The following is a 20,637-nucleotide window of genomic DNA, read 5'->3' as shown; positions in this document are numbered from 1 at the left end:
GATAATATCTCCCAGAGGTAACATGTACAGGTTGAAAAGTAAAGGTCCTAGCACTGAGCCTTGAGGAACTCCATATTTCACTTTTGAGCGATATGATACCTCCTCATTTAATGCTACAAACTGATAAACTAGCGGTCAGAAAGATATGATTTAAACCATGTTAAAGCGCTTCCTCTAATGCCAACATAGTTTTCTAGTCTATCCAAGAGAATGTTGTGATCGATAGTATCGAATGCTGCGCTAAGATCTAATAGCACTAATAACAAGATAAAACCACGATCAGATGATAAAAGCAGGTCATTAGTAACTCTAATGAGAGCAGTCTCAGTACTATGGTATGGCCTAAAACCTGATTGGAAATCCTCACAGACACCATTTTTTCTAAAAGGAATACAGTTGTGAGGATACTACCTTTCTAGTATCTTTGACAGAAAAGGAGATTAGAGATTAGTCTGTAATTTACTAAGTCTTTGGGATCAAGATGTGGTTTCTTAATAAGAGGCTTAACTACAGCCAGTTTGAAGGTTTTGGGAACATATCCTAATGACAATGATGAATTAATAATGTTCAAAATAGGATCTATGACTTCTGGAAGCAAATCTTTTAATAGTTTAGATGGAATAGGGTCTAACATATATGTTGCTGGTTTGGATGATTTAACAAGTTTGTACAAGTCTTCTTCTCTTATAGTGGAGAAAGAGCGTAATTGTGTAATCTCAGGATCTAATGCTCACTATCTGATGCTCACTATCTGATGTGAAACTGTAGTTGACGGCTGCATAGTTACAATTTTATCTCTGATGGTATCAATCTTAGAAGTAAAGAAATTCATGAACTCAATGCAGCTATACTCTTGGGGAATATTAGCACCTGTTGACGTTTTATTTTTTGTTAATCTAGTTACTGTACTGAATAAATACCGGGAATTGTGTTTGTTTTCTTCTAAAAGGGATGAAAAATAATCAGATCTTGCAATTTTTAATGCTTTTCTGTATGACAGGATACTCTCCCGCCAGGCAATACGAAATACTTATAATTTAGTTTTTCTCCACCTGCGCTCCATTTTCCGGGCTGCTCTCTTTAGGGTGCGTGTGTTTTCATTATACCATGGAGTCAGATTGTTTTCTTTTATCTTTTTTAAGTGCAAAGGAGCAACTGTATCTAAAGTGCTAGAAAAAAGAGAGTTGTGGGGCCTTGATGAACAGACACGAACCATAAAAGGGGGAATCGCTCTAGAACCAGGTCGTAAAACGTGCATCCTCCGCACCCGGACCATAAAGGCAATCAAGATGGTCCGCAGAGCGATGCAGAGCGCCGCAAAGTCTACCAAACATTCTCAAGGGACTGTCGCTGCAGTGAGCTCGGCCAATCCGAGAGTACCCATGTCAAGATTGGGATGATTGAAACTGCAACATCTGGTCGACAGCCCGATAACCCGTTCGGTGCACTGACCTGGGACCAGTTCTACCAAGCCACCAAGTCAAAAGGTGATGAGACTCCCGCCGTGAATCAACGTGTGTTCAGGACAACCTTACACTTTCAACCCCCCCAAGGAGGCTTGCTCTGTCCCAAGACACATTCCTCAAAAGCGCGCCTTTTCCTTTTCGCTACAACAAAGGAACTGCCAGGACACACATAAAACTACTAAACGAACAATCTAAATGCCTTCCTTTCAAACAAATAAAGGTTCATCTGTAAATAACTGCTTAATAAATGTTTTGGGATGTATGTAGGAACCGCTATATACTCTTTAAATAATCCTCTAACAGAGAGCGTTCCATAAGCGCTAGATAATGCATGTTTGATATCAAATTGAAGCTTACGATGTTTCCAATATCATGGTGAATGAATATGTGTGTTTGTGCAATGCACAACAGTGTATTCCACTTATAAGCTTTTGATAAGGAACAGAAGTGCAGAATGTCAATTCTAACTGGGATAAAGTATGCACGAAACCGGAGTCGAAAGCAGGCGTGGACACGCCCTTCGACCTCGGATTGGACAACTGCCCAGGCACGGACCAAAACTTGCACCTCAAAACGCAGGAACAGAGCTCTCTGAGTTGAGTCGAGTCGAGAAAGTTTTCGGAACCACCAGGAGTCGCAGGGGAATTCTGGTCGCTGCAGGAATTGCCAAGGAAACGGAGAAACTTCAGAACTTGGAGAAGTTAGAAGACTCTGGACGAGAACGACCCGATACCCTCGACTCCGGTCCGCTCCGTTACATCACTCCACGGACACTCACTTACCTTCTGTAACCAACTTGGTTCATCCAAAGCGAACCACCAAGCTAGAGAGACTACATTTGAACGGCCCGGGAAAGCCCGACCGCGTCATCCCACGGACGAGCCTGACCAATCAGCAAGCCGGGATTTCCCCAGACAAGCCGTGTGGTAAAACTACCTTTTCATCTCTTGACTGAATTGGCGCAGACACATATAAGCAAAGCTAAAACCTAACTTTGCTTTGTTGGTGCTCTTAGTGCGATCTCAGAACTAGCTAACAGACTTTGGACAGACAATTATCCATTTTCCCTTCCAACCCGTGAATGTGTGCATGAATGTATGTGTATGTGTGTGTGTGTGTGTCTAGTCTTCTCAGTGTAGTCTTGTCAATTAGTAGGTACTGTTTAATAAATTTTGTTTCATTATTACGAATTCTCGTTTGTGTGTTATGTGACCGAAAGTTAAACTCATGCCCAGATCCGTTGCTACCTGCTCGAGGTAAAGCTAAAATCAGATAAATGAGTGAAGTCCAATTAATTTATTTTGCTGATCACAGAGTAAATTCATATTGGTAACATACATTTAAGTTGCTCTAAAACGCTGGACGTATTAGGTGATGTAAAGGTTTATTGGAATTGCATACTAACTTGAATCTTTTAAGATTCAGTTCCCCAAACTTGAATTAAGAGCGAATTCAAGTGATAATTCATAAAGTATCATAATTATAATTAATAAAAGATATAAAATCTTACACAGAATAACAGAAGACAGGCAGGGTCAAAACCTGGGAATCTATAACTCGGAAAATACTCGGAAACTCGGGAACAACAAAAGAACAGGTGAACAATGCAACCTGCAGGTGAGTGACCTGCTTCTGAATTTATAGTCCAGGAACAGGAAGTTGTTGCAAAGGGAGTGAATGCAGATCACCCAGAGGTAAGGGCTCCTCTGCTGGCTTGGTGACAATCTGACACAGCTGCGTTTAAAATTGAATTGGAAGTTAAGTGCTGGGCGTCCGGTCAGAGGAGAACTGGCCCCAACTGAGCCTGGTTTCTCCCAAGGTTTTTTTTCTCCATTCTGTATGGATGGGGTTTTGGTTCCTTGCCGCTGTCGCCTCTGGCTTGCTTTGTTGGGGACACTTAACTTCTAGTGATTATTGCTGAATTGATTACAGAGAGAGAGACCGTCTTTGCATTTAATAACAAATTGTTCAATCTCATCATTATACATCCCTGTCATTGTATTCTTCTACTTTATACTGTACAGTGCTTTGATATAACCTGTGTTGTTAAAAGTGCTATATAAATAAAAATGATTGATTGATTGAATATATGAATTAGTGAATGAGTGAGAAATTTTGAAAACAGCAATTGAACCACTTTCTACAAATTATTTTTGTCAATTGGAATGTGTACAAAGGATAGTGGGTAATTGCATCCTTCTCAGCTTCCTTTATATTGAGACACACCCACCAAACTGTCTGATGTATGATGTTCACAGAAATGGGAGGTAGGTGCATATATCACAATCTCTAATCAGACAGTTTGATGCATGTTTTTGAAGTCAATGATGAAGAGGTTTTTTGTCATTCAGCAAGAATGGCATCATTACTTACCTAACACTGAACATCAATTAAAACAAAACAAAACAAAAAAACACACACAACAAAAAAAAAAAAATAAAAACAAGCAAGCAAACAAAAAATGGTGACTGGTCACTTTACATAATAATGGCCTTTTGTTGTCTGAATTGGCAAGAATAAGCTGAAAAACACAGACCCGAACAAGCACACAAACTTGCCTTATTACTGTAACTGCACCTCTAGAGCCCACCACTACATCAGTAAGAGCGTCTGAGGTCAGATCTCCGCAGAGTGGAGAGCAACTCCGAAATACTGCAGCCCACTTCCTACAGCTGCTCCACTTATTCTCTAAATATGAATGAGAGAAAAAGGAATGAAAGAGAATTGTGATCTGTTATATGGTCAATAATCATCAATAATTGCTGGAAAATAGATTTTATTTTATTTTACAGTCCTGTTCTTCAAGCACATAATACTATATGCACTTACTATAGTAATTAGTGTATGTAAAGTTATAAAACAAGGTTAAGTTGCAATTTTTCATGGTTTATATGTTCTATTTGTCCTCTGTGGTCCACAAAGGGCTGTCTCCATAGAATGTATTTATATGTTTCGTCTGTTTTTATTTTAGATTATTTAGATTATTTACTGTTTTTATTTAGATTTTTTTATTTAGATCTTTGTCAATGTACAAGTAGTAGACAGACTGGTTGTTCCACCATATTATTATCCGGCCCATTCTAGTGTAGATAGTTGACCAGTTGTTGGTGAGGACATGTATGGATTTATCTTATTATTAACCTGGTTTGAGTGTCCATTTTGGAATACCAACAAAACAGCTTGCCCACCTTAAGATGCTATTTCAGCAGAGGTTGTATAACTACAAATAATTTTTAAATGTCTTAATGTCTCTTACCTGACTGTATTCTGGTCTGATACCACCTGATTGCCCCAAAATATGTAAATTGCACCCTTGCCCTCTCTCTTCTTGAGGTGCCCCACTGCCAACTCTTTAAAGCCATCTCCATTCAGGTCCTGTATGTTTGCCAAAGAAGTACCAAACCGGCCAAACTCATTGCCCATCACCCCACGCAAAATCGTTGAGCATTTGAGTTCTTGGATCTGGGAAGTTTTATACAATCATATTTAATATGCAAAAAATGTTCTGATTATGATGTTAAATGTGTTAAAGTGCATGTAAAAATTCACGGTACTGGAATGTACATTATTGATTGATTTCTGTATTTGTATATCTGCATTGTGTGCTTTGATCTTACTGTAGTGTTTAGTGAGTATATCCGGACCTCTCTCCCACTCCATGAGCATGATATAATGGAGCCCGACTGCAAAAACTCAGAAACTCCAATCACACATAATTCTGCCCCAAAATATGAGCCGAGCTACAAAGGGACAAACAAATTAGGATAAAGAAAGAAAAGAGAAAAGATGAAATAAAGCAAGTATGTAAGATTTTAAAGATGAGACAACTATCATAAATGAGAGAACTGTTTAAGAATGTGTTGGTTATATATAAATAAAACTAAAAGAGTCACACACACACTATGTCAGCCCTGATTATTGTATGTATAATGTGTATATTGTATATTATGTACTGTGTGTAATGAACTTCACACCTGTGATCCATATATCCTATGAATGATGGTCCAACTGTGGTTCCATTTGTTCTCTCTAAAGCCCAGGACCAGCCCTGTGTGTCTATGCCTTGGTGCTCCCAAAATACACAACATGACCATTTACTGGTGCCACAGCAATTGAGTAACCTGCAGCACAGTGGGAAAAATGTATATATATTAGTGCTGTCAATCGATTAAAAAAATTTAATCAAGTTAATCACACTGATGGACTGTGATTAATCACGATTAATCGCAAATTTAAAATACAAAGATTTCCTGTAAATGTGTTGAAATAAAGAAATGCATGTCATACTAGTTTAAGGAAACAGATTTTCCAGTTTTATTATCTAAACAATTAACATTTCTATTATAATACTATTTCAGAAATGAAAGTCTGCAAAAATACAAAATAAACAGTCTCTACATTCTTCATCCATAATAAAGAAATGTATAATAAAACTACTTCAAAGAGACAGATCCTCCAGTTATCATCTTAACAATCAGGTCTATTTTAGAAATTAAGCGTCTGTACAGAGACAAAATGAACAGTCTCTAGAGTGTGCATCTGTGCAACATTCCTCCTTCTAACCAATCATACAGCATCCTCTTCTTTCAGCCAGTTGCTCAGACAGACTAACTTATTAACATTTTCAGATGAAAGAGCTGACTTCTTCTTCTGCACAATGTGGCCTGCCAAAGAGAACAGTCTCTCACATGGCACTGTTGAGGCAGGTGTAGCCAAATACCTTTTTGCCATATGGGCCAGCTTAGGATGGGCACCTGAGTGTGCTGACTACCACTGTAGTGGACATGTGTCTATGCTGGCATAGGGCTCGCCCTTGTACCTTTCCAGGCATTTATCTGTGGACAGAGCCTCATCATCAGACTCTGACTCTGATCCCATCATTAGGAGGCCATTTTCTTCTTTGGTGGCTCTGGGTCTTCTACTTCTCCAGAGCTCTGTGGAGCAGGTTCTCCATCCTTCAGCATCACACTCAGCTTTGCCACACCTCTCCCCTCTCTGATTTGGGCAAGCACCTAAGGTCCTTGAACCTGGGGTCTAGAGCTGTTGCTATCTTTAACCACCACATATTTGAGCTCTCCTTCCGCTTGTTGAGATCCTTTGTGAATGAAGCCTGGAAGCGTACTATGTAGGCAGGGTCAACATCAGAAACCTCCATTGTACGCAGGAGATGGCACAGCGCAGGTAGCACCACAGAGCAGGATACATACTTTTCACCTCCTAGTAGCTCAGTGATGTACCTACAGTAAATACACAATTGACTAAATGACTACAGTTTACATTCAGACTTATAAATTACTTGTTTTTATTAGTAAAATTGAAGAGGGAAAAATCAAGTACCTGCAAGGTTCCAGCAATGTTTCCAGCTTTGCCAATCTGTCGTAATCAGCTGAGGTTAGCATCGCTAACTTATGCTTCTGCTGTGCCAGCGCTGCACTTACTGGATCTTTATTGTGTTGAAGCCGCCTTATCATTTCAAGAGTTGAATTCCAGTAGCGTCGGTACATCCTGCACAAGAGACTCCTCTGCTAGTCCATGGGAGACTTGAAGAGCTTTCAGCTCTGCAGTGTTCGCGGGACTATGCTTGAAGTGTCCGACTATTTTACGACACTTGGCTAAAAGCGCTGTCAAATCCGCTGTCCCGAAAAAGCCATGGCGATAACCCTTTGTATATGTAATATGTTCGAATGGTAAACGTCTTGCTGCAGCAGTCATATTAGGAGCACTGTCAGTTTCTATAGTAGTGACTTTGTCCGTTATCTCCTACTCATTTGCAACGTCAAGAAACTGGCTAAGCGCATGCTTCACGCTATGATGAGGGCAAGAAGTTTTGGTCAAACTAAACAAACGCGCGTTAATTTTTTAAATTAATCGCATGCATTAACGCGTTAACGTTGACAGCCCTAATATATATATATATATATATATATATATATATATATATATATATATATATATATTCAATCAAAAGAAAAAAACAAATACATTTTTTTCTAAAATTAATCACAAATAATTTCACCTTGCATTACAGTTTGTATATATACTTGCAACCATTTCACATTAGATCTTCAAATGAATGTACAAACAATTTGTAAAATATTGGTATAATAAATTTTTTAATACTGAAGGCCACAACAGACGTAGAGAATTCAAGAACGGTAACAAACTGAGTTTATTGACAACTAATATAAAGCAAGATCTCAGGAAGTGAAGAGTCTTGCCACAGCTGATCTCTTCATGCGCCAGTAGGGTGCTACTAGCAAGACCCTGACCTTGCACAGTATCTGTGCAAGAAGGCTCACTGGGGGAAATGCATACTTGCAACAGCCCTGTGGCAAGCTGTGTGCCAGTGCGTCCATGCCGAGTGTCCCCTCGGTCAGGGAGAAAAACAACTGACAATTGGAAGTCTCTGAAGAGGCAAACAGGTCTACCTGAGCGGCTCCGAAACGTTCCCAAATCAGCTGAACCGTCTGGGGATGGAGTTTCCATTCTCTGGGTAGTGCAGCTTGTCGGCTGCCTGGTTGCACACTCCTGGAATGTGAATGGCATGAAGCAACCTCAGAAACTTCCGACTCCATAGGAGGAGGTGGCGGCGAGTTGCGACATACGACGGAGGCGTAGACCACCTTGTCGGTTGATGTACGCAACGGTCGGTATGTTGTCCGTGCTGACTAGTACATGCTGGCCTCGAAGGTGGCTCTTGAGATGGCCTAGGGCGAGATGTACTGCCAGCAACTCGAGGCAGTTAATGTGCCATTGCAGTTGAGGGCCCGTCCAAACCCCTGCATGCCCGTTGTACGTGGCCCCCCAGCCAGTGGTGGATGCATCCGTGAAAACCACAGCATACCTGGAGACCTGCTCCAGGGGCACTCGGCCTGAAGGTATGAGAGGTCTGACTACGGGGAGAAGGTTTGGCGGCAGGCTGGTGTTATCTGAACCCGGTGCGTGCCACATTGCCACGCCCACCTCGGGACTCGAGGACCTCGTCCACCTCGTGGACTGTTGAAGCGGTCTCATATGGAATAGTCCCAGCGGTGTCACTGCGGCGCGGCTGCCATATGCCCCAGGAGCCTCTGAAAATATTTCAGTGGGACCGCCGCCCTGTGTGAGGCATGCCGCCTGATCAATCGAATCCAGCTCCATACCAAGAAAAGAGATACTCTGTGTTGGACAGAGTTTGCTCTTCTCCTGGTTGACCCGAAACCTCAACTGGCTGAGGTGCTGCAGCACCAGATTCCTGTGTTCGCACAACTGAGCATGGGACTGAGCTTGTAAGGAAGTGAATCAAAACCTGTATATGCATTAAGACTGATCTGAGAAGGGATATCCAAAGGAACAAAAGGAATTCAAAAAGAGAGTAAACAACACCACCACTCTCCCCATGTTGTGTTTATGACACCCTCTTCACCTCTGCTCTTCCTGCTTCCCTCCTTCTGCCCAAAAGACTTGGTTTAAAGTTCATTAAGAATAAAGCATTATATGTCATGTGTCTTATGAACCTATTGTTCTTCACTTTCATGTTTGGTCTCATTTGAAAGGTCTCAGTGTGATTGGTAAATTGGTCTCAATTTCACAGTAATCACTTATATTATGGAAAAGATTAAGAACTTGGTAGAACTGTGTTCTGCTGAGAAGGAGGTGTGTCCTCCTTTTGGGTCTCTGAACATGTTCCAGCCAGGTGTGACACTGGAGCACGGGAACCTAAACACCAAAAAGGTTTTATAACTACATTTGGTATCTCTTTGTCTGGTCTGAGTACAATTTATAACAATTTCTAACAATTTATTGCTACAATTTATAACAACATTCTTAGTACTTTTCAAAGGGCAGGCTTTAAGTATAACTCATTTGAAGTTTTGGTGCTGTATATAACATTATCTACAGAATCATGTGCTAGTGATAAATCTTCTGTCATGTTTGTACTGGCTACTGTATACAGTCCACCAGGGCACAGCACAGATTTCATTAAAGAATTTGCTGATTTTCTAACTGAGTTAGTACTGGCACGCAGATAAAGTCTTAATTGTTGGCAATTTTAATATCCATGTTGATAACGAAAAGACTCATTAGGATCAGCTTTCTTAGACATTCTGAACTCCGTTGGGGTTAGACAACACGTCTCTGGACCTACTCATTGTCGAAATCATACTCTAGATCTAATACTGTCACATGGAATGGATGTTAAAATGGTTGAAGTTCTGCAGCAAAGTGATGACATTTCAGATCACTATCTAGTCTTGTGTGAACTCTGTATAGTTAAACCTGTAAACTCTGCACCTTATTACAAGTATGGTAGAACGATCACTTCCACCACAAAGAAAGCTTTCTAAATGACTTTCCTGACTTATCTCAATTCCTTAGCTCATCCAATACGACGCAAAAAACTTGATGATATAACAGAAACTATGCACTCTCTTTTTTCTAGCACTTTAGATATAGTTGCTCCTTTGCACTTAAAAAGATAAAAGAAAACAATCTGACTCCATGGTATAATGAAAACACACGCACCCTAAAAAGAGAGCAGCCCGGAAAATGGGCGCAGGTGGAGAAAAACTAAATTATAAGTATTTCGTATTGCCTGGCGGGGAGTATCCTGTCATACAGAAAAGCATTAAAATTGCAAGATCTGATTATTTTTCATCCCTTTTAGAAGAAAACAAACACAACCCCGGAATTTATTCAGTACAGTAACTAAATTAACAAAAATAAAACGTCAACAGGTGCTAATATTCCCCAAGAGTATAGCTGCAATGAGTTCATGAATTTCTTTACTTCTAAGATTGATACCATCAGAGATAAAATTGTAACTATGCAGCCATCAACTACAGTTTCACATCAGATAGTGAGCTTTAGATCCCCTGAGGAAAAATTACACTCTTTCTCCACTATAAGAGAAGAAGACTTGTACAAACTTGTTAAATCATCTAAACCAGTGTTGTATTACAAATTTATAAAAGGTTAAACACAGATTCCAATACAACAGTATATGCTGAATGTGTATTGTGATTAACATTCTAAGAGCAGGAAGCCCAAGCCCCGAGACAGTTATCGTTTGTCTTTTGTTCTTGAACATCTGGTTGGTGTCCCAAGTCAAGTGTGAATGCTAATCCTAAGGTACAACTGTGCCTTTTGTTTCAGGCTGTATAACACCTATGTATTTGAATGACACTGGGATGCCAAATAGATCAAGGGTCGGGAAAGTTCCTGTCCTGGGCTAAGTTCCTGTTCTACATTTGCATGCTTTTGTTTTACTGGTCTCCACCTCAGTGTACTCCTCCCCCTTTGAAACATATATACTTCAACCTAACATGTTTCAGTTAGATTTGTTTCTTGGAGATTTCTTGAAGATTTTCTTGGAGATTGCTTGAAGATTTTCTTAAAGATTTCTTGAAGACTTCTTGCAGATGACTACAGCAACGAAATAAAAAAAACGAACTCCTGCTTTACCAAGAATCTCCTGGTCTCTTCTTAAAAAGAAGCTACAAAAAAGTTTCCAACACCAGCAACATGTATGTTAGACCCTATTCCATCTAAACTATTAAAAGATTTGTTTCCAGAAGTCATAGATCCTATTTTGAACATTATTAATTCATCAATGTCATTAGGACCTGTTCCCAAAACCTTCAAACTGGCTGTAGTTAAGCCTCTTATTAAGAAACCACATCTTGATCCCAAAGACTTAGTAAATTACAGACCAATCTCTAATCTCCTTTTCTGTCAAAGATACTAGAAAAGGTAGTATCCTCACAACTGTATTCCTTTTTAGAAAAAAATGGTGTCTGTGAGGATTTCCAATCAGGTTTTAGGCCGTACCATAGTACTGAGACTACTCTCATTAGAGTTACTAATGACCTGCTTTTATCATTGTGGTTTTATCTTGTTATTAGTGCTATTAGATCTTAGCGCAGCATTCGATACTATCGATCACAACATTCTCTTGGATAGACTAGAAAACTATGTTGGCATTAGAGGAAGCGCCTTAGCATGGTTTAAATCATATCTATCTGACCGCTATCAGTTTGTAGCATTAAATGAGGAGGTATCATATCGCTCAAAAGTGAAATATGGAGTTCCTCAAGGCTCAGTGCTAGGACCGTTACTTTTCAACCTGTACATGTTACCTCTGGGAGATATTATCAGGAGTCATGGTGTGAGCTTTCACTGCTATGCTGATGGTACTCAGCTCTATATTTCATCACAGCCTGGTGATACACACCAACTTGAGAATCTAACAGAATGCATAGTCGATATAAAAACTGGATGATGAGTAACTTCCCTAATGCTAAATTCTGAAAAAAACAGAGGTGCTAATAATTGGACCTAAAACCCCACATATAATAATCTAGAACACAGTCGAACACTTGATGGCTGCTCTGTTAATTCTTCATCATCAGTTAGGAACCTAGGTGTGCTGTTGGACAACAATCTTTCCTTCGAAAACCATGTTTCTAGCATCTGTAAAACTGCATTTTCCATCTTAAAAATATATCTAAATTACGACCTATGCTTTCAACCTCTAATGCAGAAATATTAATTTATGCGTTTATGACCTCGAGGTTAGATTATTGTAATGCTTTATTGGGTGGTTGTTCTCCACGCTTGATAAACAAACTTTAGCTAGTCCAAAACGCAGCAGCCAGAGTCCTTACTAGAACTAGGAAGTATGATCACATTAGCCAGGTTCTGTCAACACTGCACTGGCTCCCTATCAAACATCGGATAGATTTTAAAATCTTATTAATTACCTATAAAGCCCTGAATGGTTTAGCTCCTCAATACTTGAGCGAGCTCTTATCACATTATAGTCCTGCACGTCCGCTGCGTTCTCAAAACTCTGGCCATTTGATAATACCTAGAATATCAAAATCAACTGCGGGCCCGTGGACAGATCACCAGATCCTGATGCACACACGCACACACTAAGTCATTAACACTATCTGACACAGCTGCGTTTAAAATTGAACTGGAAGTTAATTGCTGGGCGTCCGGTCAGAGGAGAACTGACCCCAACTGAGTCTGGTTTCTCCCAAGGTTTTATTTTCTCCATTCTGTATGCATGGGGTTTTGTTTCCTTGCCGCTGTCGCCTCTGGCTTGCTTGGTTGGGGACACTTAACTTCTAGTGATTTAACGTTGAATTGATTACAGACACCGTCTCTGCATTTAATAAGAAATTGGTCACTCTCCTCATTTTACATCCCTGTCATTGTACTCTTCTACATTATACTGTACAGTGCTTTGATGCAACCTGTGTTGTTAAAAGCGCTATATAAATAAAAATGATTGATTTATTGATTGATTGATTGATATATATGAAAGTGACAAACACACCCGTAGTGGGGTGTATGTCCTCATACACTACACTATGTACTTTTTAAAGACCAGGTATACTAACCTTTTTAGTTTGTTTTATTTTGTTTTGTGTTATTTTTGTACTGCTGATCAGTTGTGCAAATGTTTATCAATTATACCAATTTGGAAACTGTTCTTGCCTGGCAAAATAAATGTTAATCTTGGTTAACTTATAATATTGTCTGAAATAACTTTTCTAGTAGGTTAGTGACTTCTGAGGTTTTCCGCATTGTTGGCGTGCTAGGGTGAGTCAGATCAACGATCAATGGATGTAGCTGTCTTGAGATCTTGACTTCAGGCCACCAAACTGGCTTAGCATGCTATTACTTAGGGAACGCATAAAAAAATTACTCTTTTTGAGTCTATTGAGGAAATGGTTGCATTAAGGTAAGCGATCTACGGGGGAGCCTCTGACTAAGACCTGGACTAGCCTAGATGTGTCGTGAGTCTGTTCTGGCCAAACAAGGTCTCTAAGCGACCCAGACTCCAAACGAACGATAAGTCGAAACTAGGAAATATTATAGTTAATTAATGATCCAAACTTAATCACAACTAGAGGGATCAGCTGTTACATTTAAGCAAATATAACTAAAATCACGAAAGATTGGAGTCAGATAAAATTATGTATAAGGTCGGTACTATAATTGGAAACCCAAAAGATTAATAAATATTAGTGATTTTTAACGAGACGCAAAGAAAAGACCGAACACGCATTGACCTTCGACCAGGGCCTCTGGATTCCATTCTGCAGGAAAAGGGGGACTCTTACATTGTGTTGTGTGTTGTGTATTGTAAAGTCTGCACAGATCTGCGCTACCCAGTCAGAATTAACAATTACATTAGATAAATGAATAAGTAAATACCAATTTGTTGTTATTTTGCCGATCACGAAATAGGCCCTTTAATTGTGCTAAATGCTGGACAGATTAGTCAATAAAATGTATTCTATGAATTTCATGAAACCAACTTGAATTATTAAGATTTGATTGAATACTAATTAAAGAGCTAATTCAAATAATACTTTTTATTAATAATCAAATTAACGAAACAAAATTTTTACATTAAAGTAACATTAAGTTCCTCTTCAGGAACTCGAGCTGCGCCATAAGCGCTTTGGGAATGCCTTCGGCGTGAGCCGTTCTGAACCACGCGCGTGAAATCTGTCCAATGGAGGAGCGGCGTCATGGACAAGATGACGCGTCACCGACCAGGAAGTATAAAGTCACGCTCTGCTCGGCCGGCGCCAGCTTCTGCTGTTCAGTAAGCGCTCTGTGTGATTGTTTGTCTGATTTACTGTTGTATTGTCCAGTTTAAAGCTATATTAGTTTAAACTGAAAGATCACTCTATCATCCGAGTGCATCAAGCATCTTTGCAGCCGCGATGGCTGATAAGGGGCTTAAGAGAAAGACTAAAAAGAAAGATCATGGTGAACCGCGCGTTACAAGCGGTGTGCTGATCCTGCCCTCGCTACATCATAGGTGGGGACACACACAGCTTGTGCATGGCGTGCCTGGGAAGCGAGCACGCGGCGTCAACCCGAGGGGACTGATTGCCCGCATTGTTTGCAGTTACCGCTGCGAACACTCTGCTCCCGGAGGCTCTCTTCAAGCGCGATCTTGCGGAGAAGATGGAAACGGGCTCGTCCCCTTTCTCCATCGGAATCTGCCAGATCGGGTGCTTGATCCCGTGGATCTGAAGCCCGAACATCGACTTCTTGGCCCACGAGGAGTGCGTCACCCGTCTTTCGGTCTTCCTTCGAGGAGGTCGATGCTGACACGGGGGACGACTTTCCGCGCCGCACACGCCCCAATACGAGGACACACTAAGTCATTTACACTATCTGACACAGCTGCATTTAAAATTGAACTGGAAGTTAAGTGCTGGGTGTCCGGTCAGAGAGAACTGACCCCAACCGAGTCTGGTTTCTCCCAAGGTTTTTTTTCTCCATTCTGTATGCATGGGGTTTTGTTTCCTTGCCGCTGTCGCCTCTGGCTTGCTTGGTTGGGGACACTTAACTTCTAGTGACTATCGTTGAATTGACTACAGAGACCGTCTCTGCATTTAATAAAAAATTGGTCACTCTTGTCATTATACATCCCTGTCATTATACTGTACAGTGCTTTGATGCAACCTGTGTTGTTAAAAGCGCTATATAAATAAAAATGATTGATTGATTGATTTGTAACCTAAGGCGTTTGTTTGAATGTCAGTATCAGATGTTAATGAATAAAAAAAGAGCCATACCCAAGTAGGAATCTGCAATATCCTCCTCCATATTTGTGGCATTAATGAATGATGAATTGAGCATTTGATCAGTAAGACCCTGCACCATTCCTCCTGACCAGGAGTATGCCCCAACCGCTCCAAAAATCTTTGAACCCTACAGTAACAAAAGAGAAATAACACTTTATTTACACAATTTGTTATTGCTATAACTTGGAAATAAGCCTCATGAAAATGCTAAAATCTGCTTTTAAAAGTACCTGGTTTTACGTGGTTTCCTAAAAGGTTTTAAAGCAATTTAGTCATCCTGAGTGGTCTAGCCCTTATGTGGTATTTGTGGTATTTCACCAGTTAAATTTGTTTAAATTCAAACAATTTTAATTTAAATGGCATTAGAGTTCTTGATGTATCTTCTCAAACATAAAACATGTTTATTAAAACATAGGTTTATTGGGTGGCTGCTCGCTCTGCACACTTAAACTCCAGCTGGTCTAAAATGCAGCAGCTAGAGTTCCCTGTCTGTCAGTCACTACGAGTTATGTTGTGACGACAGACTGGCTTAAACCCTTATTAGCTCTGATTAAGAGAAAACACCAATGAATTTTGGCATGTGGTTAACTAATCCTGAGCCAATCCCCGTCACATAGGTATAAATAGGTTTGTGTGGTGGTAGGACACAATCAGCGGCGTCCTGTTTGTTCAGTGATTCCCTGGGTCTTTCACAAGAGAGCAGTTTCTGAACACAGTCAACTCGCAACTTTTACAGATGCTGTTTCGGCCGTGTCCTCTTGGGTGTGGTTGTTACCGGTCTTCCAATGATGGCTACGAACATTTTCTGCAGTGTCTGGGAATCCAACATGCTGAGGACATATTTGGGTTATGTGCTCATTGCAAGCACATGCCTCTGTCAGTCCTGCAATCGTGCCTTTCTATCCTTCAGGGTAGTTTAGGCAAGCCTTCAGCTGCCACCCGTCCTGGTTTCTCTGTCTCAGGAAGAGAACCACCAGCTAGCACTGAGGGTAACCATGAGAGCTTCTCCACTGGGTCCGCCTCTCATGCGTCATTCAGTGACTCTCCCTGTGTGGCTCCTCTGTGATTCGTCTGACCTGCCTAACAGTGGTTTTGGCATTTCATTCAGGGCGCTGCATGAAGATCAGATGTTGATCACAGCATCGGGGGAAGGGCTTTCATCAGCCGAGGAAGAAGACTCGATAGGGTTTCACAAGCTTTCGTTATGCATTACCAAATGTGTTCAGCCACAGGATTAGTTTGCAGTGGTCGACCTGAAGAACACATACTTTTATGTCTCAATTCTTTCTCGATGTAGACAGTTTCTTTGGTTTGCGTTCGAGGGTCGAGTGTGGCAGTATGACTTCTCTTGGAGGAGAGCCTCCAGTCAGTGCTGAACTACCAGAGTTCCCTCAGAGCCAGGACAATGGTCCCACCGAAACTCTTTCAGAGGCTCCTGGGGCCGCTGTCACGCCACTCAGATTACTCCATATGAGACCACTCCAGCACTGGCTTCACTCTCGAGTCTCGAAATGGGCATGCATCACGGCTCAGAATGATGTTCATACGCAGTGTGAAGGTGGTGCCCCAGCCTTTCGGGCTGGGGCACCACATGCAACGGGCAGGCAGCCTTGAGGCTCTGGACAGGGCCTTGACTGCTTTGGCACATCAACTGTCTAAAATTGCTGCCGGTGCATCTAGCCTCGCGACAGTTCTGGCCAGTGTTGCAGGGCAAGCATGTGTTGGTCTTCATGGATGACTGTTGGATGTGACTCTTTTGTATATCAACCACCAAGAGGCTATTTGATCACGTCGCATGTGACAGCTCGCCCGCCATCTCCTCCTTTGGAGCCAGCTGCGGTTCAAGTCACTGCATGCTGTCCATATTCTGGGAGAGTTCAATCATGCTGTCAACGCGCTTTCATGACAGCTCAGGTTCCCTTGAGAATGGCGACTCCACTCCCAGATGGTTCAGCTAATTTGGAGTCGACTCAGGGAAGCCCAGGAAAACCTGTTCGTTCTTCACGAGTCCTCCCTCTGCCAGCTGTTGTATTTCCTGACCTAAGGTTCCCTCGGCTCGGATGCACTGGCACACAGCTGGCCTTGAGGGCTATGCAAATATGTCTTTCCCCCAGTGAGCCTTCTCTCACAAACACTCTGCAAGGTCAGGGAGGACGAGGAACCGATCCGGCTGGTTGCGTGATACTGCCTTACCCAGACCTGGTTTTCGGAACTCACGCATCTCGCAACAGCCCTCCCCCGACGAATACCTCTGAGGAAGGAACTCCTCTCTCAGGGGTGAGGCACCCTCTGGCACCCGCGTCCCGACCTATGGAACCTCCACGTGTGGTTCCTAGACGGAACATAAGTCCTCTACCAGCAGGGGTGGAGGACACTATCAGGGACTGTCGGGGACCTCCAGGCAATTTCGGTCAGCGAAGAGTGCCTTGTGTCCCCTCACACAGAGATGCGTTCACTTTTCTTTCCCGATTGTGTTCTCCGGACAACAAACCCCGGTTGAGCATACTCCAGCACCCCCGGCAGTCAGACTGGGTGGAGCAGTGTCAGTTTTAGCTGCCGGGCTTCCAGTCAGCACCAGCAAGAATCTATTTCTGTCTTAGGAACAATGGTTTGGCCTCTCTGGCAGCAATGTACTTGTTGGTCTCTGCAGGGCCAATGTCAACAAATTTTCTCTGGGGCATTGTGAAGGTTGCCTTGCATAGCATTTGCCTGACACGCTTGGCCTGTCAGCATTTGTAGTGCTGTTGGTTGTGACTGGGGTTCAGGTTGTGGCATTTTCCATATGGACCCCAGTCTGTCGTCACGACATAACCTATAGTGACTTGACAGACAGGGAATGTCTCGGTTACGTATGTAACCTTCATCTCCTGATTGAGGGAACGGAGATGTTATGTCCTCTTGCCACAACCTTAAACCAACCAAGCAGACACACTCTATCAGTTTAAATCTAGATTAAAGGCATATTTCTTTAACCTAGCTTTAACCTAGGTTTTTATTCTGTCCGTGACGCTGTCACCTCTGGGTTGCTTAGTTAGAGACACTTAATTTCTAGTAATTATAGTCGATTTGATTACAGAGACTGTCTCTGCATTTAATTCTATATTGGTAAAAGCGCTATATAAATAAAAGTGATTGATTGACTAATTGATTGATTTGCGTATTGCACTGTTGAAAGAAAGTGAGCTAGCAGTAAAACAGCTGACAGGACAAAAGAGTTTGTTTTACTGACAAATAACAATATCCCATCAGACCACAGTTCCCTGTTGTTCCACTGAAGCTCATTTGGCATCTGTAGCCTAACTTTTTTTAGTATTTTAGTATTGTTTTTTTAGTTTTTAATAAATATAATGTTATATAAAGCCATTAAAAAGGTTGCATTAATTATTTTTAATAACTAAGCTTTTAATTATGTATAACATATTATTTAATAAGATTGTCTCAAAATGATTTTGGCAAATTGGCACCTCTTACGTGTGTCAACCTTATTCACTCCATATAATGTATTCATGCCTGTTTATGCATTCATTCAGCCTGGACTACTGTAATGTAGTCCAAAATACAGCTGCTAGAGTACTTACCAGGTCAAGAAAATATAATGGATTCATTCCATTTCATTATGGTCTCTCCATGTCACCATAGTGCCATTTCGGAGAATATGTACACTTTTCTGTCAATTGCGGCACAATTTCTACATGGTTTTTTAAACAAAAACATTGCACCCTCGTGGCACAGCTGACACAGAAAATCTTTTTTTCTTTTCTTACAAATGGTATTCTTGTCACTTTATAACATTCAGAGTGAACCACTAATGCAAAATGGAGTATTCCGATTATGTATTCTATACTATTCTGGATATTGGCAGTCAATGGGACAGTCCGAAGCCTCCTGGTTTTTGACCTAAAATATAGTTTTAGAGTGGAGTAACCCTTTAACATGCAAGTTAGTTCAAGTTAACTTTTGCGTCATTTTGTACATCCTGCAATAAAATAGGGAAACAATAATGTAGGGAAATATTGCTGACCTCTGAAATGGCCACACTGAAACCCCCTTGTGATAATTCCATCTGAAAAGAGCTAAAGTTCCCTGTGTCAGTTCCTACAGAAACAGAAAGAGCATGTATAATTTCATTTAGTAAGAAATGCATTTAGAAATTTTAGTTCTACTATTGCCCAGTACCTTCAATAGAGAATATTTTTCTCTTAGCTGGTTTAGTATCAAGGTGAGAGCACTGAAACTCTCTGTCTCAAAAACAAATTGAGGAGATGAAGCAATCAGCTCCAGCTCAGGATGAGAATACTCCTTACCAACCTGATACACCAAAAAAAAAATCACTCATTAAAAACACAACACTTACAGAATAAAATTATGTTTTATGAAATCTATTCAAAGGAATATTTAGGTTAAATACACAAGCCATTTTTCAGAAAGTAAACCACGAAAAACAAGTGGAAATTACTGGACTGATATTTTCCTGTAATTACACAGTATCAGCTATTCACATAAACTTTCAGTCTTATTTTTAAAATACTCTTCATACATCAGAACCAAAATACAAATAACGTTTGTTAAGTCAATAATTGGAAATTGCATTTTAAATGTGTGTGTGTGTATGTATGTATACATAAGTGTATGTGAGAGGCAGAGCTAGTTGGGACCGATGAAGATGGAGGATAGAGGTTAGATTCTGTGGCTCTTCCTGGGCTTAACAGGGAACAAAAATGGCCATGGCTTTGGAATCAGATTCTCAGGGATCAGGAACAGAACTCCTGGCCATGGTTTGAAAACCAGATTCTCTGAGATCAGGAGCGGCACCTCTGGCCTCCTGGCTATGATTGTGGAACAGGATCCATGTGAAACGGGAATGGCTCTCCTGGCCATGTCTGTGGAAAGGGATCCACAGGAGTCAGGAATGGGAACGGCTGTCCTGGCAATGACTGAGTAAACTGGAACGGCACTTCTGGCCGTAAGGAAGGAACTGTATCCATTTGAGCAGGGATGTGCTTATGTGGAGTGGGCACTGGACGACATTGGGGAGGAGCAGGAACAGCAAAGTGTCTTCGAAGAACAGGCTTTGGAGAGTGCTGTTGAGGAGTTCACACTGGTTGATGAGGCACGGGCACTGGAAGGCACTCAGGAAGTGTGGAGACTAGAAGGCTTTCGGCAAGTGCAGGCTTGAAGGGTGCCTTAGAGGAATGGGCACTGGATGCAGCACGGGCAGTGGGTCTGAGTCAGCAGTAGCCGGGGGGCCTAAATGAGCTGCAATTGGCGGCAGGCTTTTGATTTCTCCATGGACAGCGGGCTTGAATCAGCAGTGACTGGCAGGCTTGAGTTCTGAGCAGACGGCGGGCTTAAGTATGCTGCAGCTGGCATACTTGACAGTAGAGTGAGTAATGTTTGTTTGTTGCAACTGAGTGCTTGGCAACTGACAGCCAATCAGATATTAAGCAGTGAGGCTTGTGTCACATCAGTAACAGAAAACATGCATCGTTTAAACAGTAGCCGGTGAGAGAAAAGCATAAAGTAACTAGCATAAGTAACAAGTTTGCTCCTTGTTTTCTTTCTTTTGTACT

General features: G+C 41.4%; 1 protein-coding gene across 1 annotated transcript; it reads right to left on the bottom strand.

The window, feature by feature from the left end:
• Positions 1-5,153: 5,153 nt before the first annotated feature.
• LOC122344633 (integrin alpha-D-like) lies at positions 5,154-19,260 on the bottom strand. The gene is made up of 5 exons (XM_043238154.1): positions 19,244-19,260; positions 19,089-19,162; positions 15,059-15,194; positions 5,441-5,587; positions 5,154-5,206 (listed from the first exon to the last, which is right to left on the bottom strand). The coding sequence occupies exons 2-4, from the start codon at positions 19,128-19,130 to the stop codon at positions 5,523-5,525; spliced, it is 243 nt and encodes an 80-aa protein (XP_043094089.1). The 5' UTR covers positions 19,131-19,162; positions 19,244-19,260; the 3' UTR covers positions 5,154-5,206; positions 5,441-5,522.
• Between the last annotated feature and the right edge of the window lie 1,377 nt (positions 19,261-20,637).

This window comes from Puntigrus tetrazona, chromosome 5 (assembly GCF_018831695.1).
Source record: "Puntigrus tetrazona isolate hp1 chromosome 5, ASM1883169v1, whole genome shotgun sequence".
NCBI lineage: Eukaryota > Metazoa > Chordata > Actinopteri > Cypriniformes > Cyprinidae > Puntigrus > Puntigrus tetrazona.
Note: the sequence above shows the minus strand (reverse complement) of the source record. Positions and strands in the feature narration are given on the sequence as shown.

Excerpts from the sequence above, each read along its gene's own strand:
- LOC122344633 (XM_043238154.1), bottom strand. The coding sequence starts at position 19,130 with ATGGAATTATCACAAGGGGGTTTCAGTGTGGCCATTTCAGAG. Across the intron at positions 15,195-19,088 it reads TCAGTGTGGCCATTTCAGAG|GGTTCAAAGATTTTTGGAGC; the intron begins GTCAGCAATATT and ends TTGTTACTGTAG. Across the intron at positions 5,588-15,058 it reads TATTGCAGATTCCTACTTGG|GTTACTCAATTGCTGTGGCA; the intron begins GTATGGCTCTTT and ends ACTGTGCTGCAG.